We start from the raw sequence: 5302 nt of genomic DNA, 5'->3' as shown, positions 1-5302 counted from the left end.
GTATGTGATGAGGCATATGGAGACGTACTTCGGAGAGAGGGGGAAGGATTGAGACTGTGGTCTATATGGCAAAGGAACGAAGAGCCTGGAATTGTTGCGAATGAAGTTTGCAACTGCTCTGCTAACTTCTCCACACAACTCGAAGACTGGGACCAACCAAACACAAGCCACGAAGCATTGGATGGATAGGCCGCCAAAATTCAGCTTTGAAAAGTGGGTCGAGAATTATGGGATCGAGTGAACTAGATGGTTTTTGATTTGGATATGAACTAGATGTTTTTTTTATGATGGAAGGGTGAACATTGAATTTGTGGGATCGAATGCTTTGTATATGGTGGAATGTTTTGGATATCTTGGTACTAAATGTTTTGGATACCCATAAACTAGGTGATTTAGAATGTTTTGGATATCTTGGTACTAAATGCTTGCTGCACAAAACTGGTAATGGCTTCAAATAACTTAATAATTACAAATTATTTCCTAATAATGTACAATATTCAGGGAATAATGTATTAAAAAACTACGACCATATTAATGTTATACATTGTGTAAAATACAATGCATATAAGTGAACAAATAATGTAAATAACTTGATTTATAATGCACTTTTCCGTGATATTAATGAAGTGACATACCAATGCATATAACACAATAATGTAACACTTATGCATGCATAATGTATGTAAATATGCATATAATGCACGGTTATTCACATTATGGAAAATACCGTTTCTCCAAAACACCCGGCTCCTGTAATAATTCAGAATACGTTGCAAGTAGTAAATTCAAATAATGTAAAAAATAGATAACAATAATGCAGTAAAAAAACTTTTATAAAGAACAATCAAAAAACCTTGTTCAAGGTGGGAAGAAATAGACTTAAATGTTGAGCATAAAACGCAAAAAAAAAGAAAAATAATGATGTTATAATGAAAATAAATCAACATTTCCTCTTTCCCTTACGCAGCTCATTCTCCGTTTCAAGCTCTTTAAGCATTGGACAATTTCTAGAGTCGTGATGGCACAACTCATCGCATGCCTTACACCGTTTAAGGGACCTAGTAGCATCCTTGATAGCCTTTTCTCTCTTGGAAATCAGACGACTAGCGGAGCTGCTCGCGTGCCCCTTCGTCTTTACCACATCCGGAGGGTGGACCTCGACGACTTCCGGCCTTTCCATTCCATAAAACTGTTCAATCATTCGCCTCTTCTCAGAAGCGGATGTTAAAGGAGTTCCATCTTGAAGTGAATTACCAAGTTCCTCTAGTCCACCTACGAATGCACGAAGCACATCAATGTTCGTCTCAAATCGACGAAGAAAACCATAGAACAGTGAGATCCCTTGCTTTGAGACGTTTTGCCTTTCATCAACAACGTACTATGTAGGTAAAGTCTCATCAACATGTCCATGGACAACCTTAGCTAGCGGAGTCTTCATCCATCTACATGCACAGTAGTTATCCGAAATCTTTTTCACTTCATTGTTCCTAAACAAAAAGAATATATGACTGCACAGATATCCCTGCCTACCGAAAAGTTTGCAATCGCATGAGTATGACTCGTCACTCTTATCATGTCTCACAAAGTACGAATTGCGAAGGCTGTCTCCGAGTTTGTAGGTGTCGACCATGTCTGCAGACGAGAACCCCAAAACGCGGCTCCCTCAACAATCTCCTCTTGTATTTTCTTGAACATACTATCTGTGTACAGAGTAGAAGCATGTTTCTCGAAAGGCAGAGTAGTGGCCAATATAGGCAGGGCAGTCGCGTCTTGGTAGTCCAGCTTTGTTCTACTATTTCGTTGAAAATCCACAGCTTGGTTGAAATTCAAGTAGAATTCTGCAATGTTGTTGCGTGGCTTCATAAATTTTTTATAGAAGTTGTTCTCTGACTCAGAAATAGAGGTGGTCCTAATCATTGAGCCCATCGGGAAATCTCTGAAGTATGCAGGTATCCATAATTTCCTGTAGTCTTACAATGTCTTCAACCAACCATGGTCTTCCAGGTCGTAACGTTCAAGTACTCCATTCCACTCTTCTTCGAACTCGTCGGGTTCAAGCAGATCCGACCAGACGCAGGCATTGAACTCTTTCTTGAAATCTTCGTCCCGCAACAACCGACCAGGAACTTTATTGGCCAACTTATGCATGATATGCCACATACACCATCTGTGGCAAGTCCCAACAAGAATCTCTTCAATAGCCGATCTCATCCCCAAATCTTGATCTGTAACAATCATCTTCGGAGCAACACCCATACATTGGACAAAATGTCTAAACAGCCATGCAAAAGCGCCTGTCTTCTCGTTGCTTACCAAACCAGCAGCGAAAGTTACTGGTCGTCCATGATTGTCCTTTCCCGTGAATGGCGCGAAGATCATATAATACCTGTGTAACATAAGCCAACATAATTCAAGCAAAGCACATGTATAATGCATAAACAGTATATATTAATGCATACAATAATGTACATATTAAACTGTTATAATGCACGACAGGTATATCTATTGGTGTTGTAGGTGGTGTCAAAAGCCACAATATCATCGAACATGTGGTAATTCCTCTTCATCAAACCATCACACCAGAACAGAGCAACCAGCTGGTTGCTAGCATTAACCTCGTACTCATATGTGAATGCCTCGGACATATCCTTCTTCCTAGCCATATCATCCAAAACTATTTGTACGTCAATACCATAAGCGTATGCTTTGATGTCTCGTGAAGCATTCCTTATATCCCCAACATTGCAGCCAACGAGCTGAAAACCACCGAGATTTTCCTTCAGCACATTAAACGTGAGCGTAGGGCCTATGTTAGCCTTTGAACAATCAAGGATAAATTGATGATGTACGTCGTCCAACTTTCGATTGATTGACATAAACTGCTGATGCTCTGTCTCAACCATGTAATGGTTATGAACTTCGTTAAACTCCTCGACAGTATAACCTGAAACTCCTCCCTCGGAGAAGAACTTGAATAAGATACTGGCTTTACAACCACAACGCTTTGATAAATGTCGATGTTTTATCGAAAAACCAGACCGTGCATTTGCTTGGTCATCCTCGCTCGACTTCTTGCTGCCTTCCCTGTTACAAACCACGTTATACCAAGTAATTATACCATCAGTTTTCCTCATTTGTGAATTGCGAGTATCAAAACCAACAGCACGGGCATACACATCGTAGAACGCGAAACAAAAATCCAGTGATTTGAACTTCTGCCCAACCACAGGCTTCAAATCTTTCGAGCACTCGGGTACAACAACCACTGCACATAATCACAAAAACAAAATCTCAGCTAACATAAACATTATGAACAATAAAACGTGCATTATTTATCTAATAATTTACATTATACAGTACTAAATCTACATTATATGTATCTAATAACACAACACCCTAGTGTAATTAACGTGTCTACACCATAACCAATACAAAATAAAACGTGCATTATCTATCTAATAATTTACATTATACAGTACTAAATCTACATTATTTGTATCTAATAACACAACACCCTATATTAATTAACGTGTGTAAGCCATAAGCAAGACCAAATAAAACTTGGAACATGTATTCACAACTGTACATTATCTATTAATGAATGAACATTAAGATTAACAAAAAATACAACATCCCAGCCGCCGTTTCTAAACCCTAGCCCATGCAAACTCATGCTCCTTGTGAACGTCAGTTATGGAACGTCAGTTTTTGAAGTAATGAAACGTGGATACAATAAACTATGACTTTTCAAAAAAATTTACCTTCGTCCATGTTTGAATCATAAGCTTCGTCCATTGTTGAAGAACCACTTTCTTCCATTGTTTTGCACGAACGCAGGCTTTGTTAAAGCCGGAATTTAAAACCGGAATTTTAACGAACGAATAACGAAGAAAGATGAAAGAGAAGAAAGATGAAAGAACGACGAAAGAGAAGAAACAATTCTGGGAGACAATGAAAAAACCGCTGTAAGATTTTGTGAGGGAGAAAATCATGGACTTTCCATAACCAACGATTTTGTCATTCCCTTAAAATCCCTTTTCCATTTTTTTAATTAATAAAAATTACTAGATCAGGCCCTAATTTCGGCCATTAGATATTAAGAATGAATGGTGGAGATTAAAAAGGAAAATGCATCAAATATAGAAAAAGTATATGAATACACCTCTATATATATATATATAGGGGTGCGTTAAAATGACAACACTCTTAAAATGACACTATGACACCACGCTAGACTGCAATATTATATATGTTAGACTGCAATAGTATAAACGCTAGACATCAACCTACAACAATTTATAGATTGCAGTCTAGCGTATTGGATATTGCAGTCTAGAGTATTGGATGTTGCAGTCCGCGTAAATTTACCCTTGTGAATTTTTTATGATTGCCACATGGCAGCTGGTTATTCGTCCACGTGTACAAATGATTGGCTAGCAATGGTATTATGGTGTTATTTTAAGATGAGTTGTCATTTTAACACATCCCTATATATATATATATATATATATATATATATATATATAGGGTTGTGATCAATTGAGATTATTTAGGCTAATTGAGAAATGAGATGTAATATCAGCCACTCATTTCTATTAAATGAGTGGTCCAGATTTTGCCACACAATAAATATTATTAGATTAATTTAATATGAAAGGGTATAAGGGTCTTTTCACGTTTTAATTTAGGGTTCTTCATCATATTTCATCTTTGATCGGCGATTCTGGTGAGAATTTCATGATTCAATCCTATCATTGATTGAATCTATTTTAACGATTTATGATTCAATTGATTCGCAAAATTAGACTCGGCCGGTGTCAACGATTTCAACGATAGCAGATTTGCGATTCAATTTTTGAAAAATAGACGACCAGTTCGACTGATTTCTGTGTTGATTTTGAAGTTTTTCGGTCGATTTTTCCGACTTTGATTCTGTTTTTATGTTCTATTTGTTTATCTCCAGTCGAATTTGTTCCTAATCTATTTTTTTCTTTTTTTGCCTTACATATCATCTCTAGGTTCGATTTTTTCTTTTTTTGATTTTCTCATCTCTAGGTTCGATTTCAGTTCGTAATCAACCGCTAAGTGTTCTTTGATGGATTCTTCATCTTATTCCGAGTCTACGTCGACGAATGGTGGAGGTAGTCTGGTTTGATTTTCGTTAACATGAATTTTTTGTGTTATGTTGGTGATTTATGCTCTGTTGACATGATTTGAAGATCTATTGACATATTTATGTTACTTGGTAAATATTCTATGTTATTGTTATGCTCTTTGTGGACATTCTGTTTGATTAACATTA

General features: G+C 37.0%; 1 protein-coding gene across 1 annotated transcript; it reads right to left on the bottom strand.

Annotated features, from left to right (window-relative positions):
* Positions 1-1971: 1971 nt before the first annotated feature.
* Positions 1972-3819, bottom strand: LOC125220311 (protein FAR1-RELATED SEQUENCE 5-like). The gene is made up of 3 exons (XM_048122470.1): positions 3762-3819; positions 2548-3265; positions 1972-2386 (listed from the first exon to the last, which is right to left on the bottom strand). The coding sequence occupies exons 1-3, from the start codon at positions 3817-3819 to the stop codon at positions 1972-1974; spliced, it is 1191 nt and encodes a 396-aa protein (XP_047978427.1).
* Positions 3820-5302: the final 1483 nt, after the last annotated feature.

Source organism: Salvia hispanica, chromosome 4 (genome assembly GCF_023119035.1).
Source record: "Salvia hispanica cultivar TCC Black 2014 chromosome 4, UniMelb_Shisp_WGS_1.0, whole genome shotgun sequence".
Taxonomy (NCBI): Eukaryota; Viridiplantae; Streptophyta; class Magnoliopsida; order Lamiales; family Lamiaceae; genus Salvia; species Salvia hispanica.
The sequence above is the reverse complement of the archived record's forward strand: the minus strand, read 5'-3'. Positions and strand labels throughout refer to the sequence as shown.

Excerpts from the sequence above, each read along its gene's own strand:
- LOC125220311 (XM_048122470.1), bottom strand. The coding sequence starts at position 3,819 with ATGGAAGAAAGTGGTTCTTCAACAATGGACGAAGCTTATGATTCAAAC. Across the intron at positions 3,266-3,761 it reads TGATTCAAACATGGACGAAG|TGGTTGTTGTACCCGAGTGC; the intron begins GTAAATTTTTTT and ends GATTATGTGCAG. Across the intron at positions 2,387-2,547 it reads ATGAAGAGGAATTACCACAT|GTATTATATGATCTTCGCGC; the intron begins GTTCGATGATAT and ends TATGTTACACAG.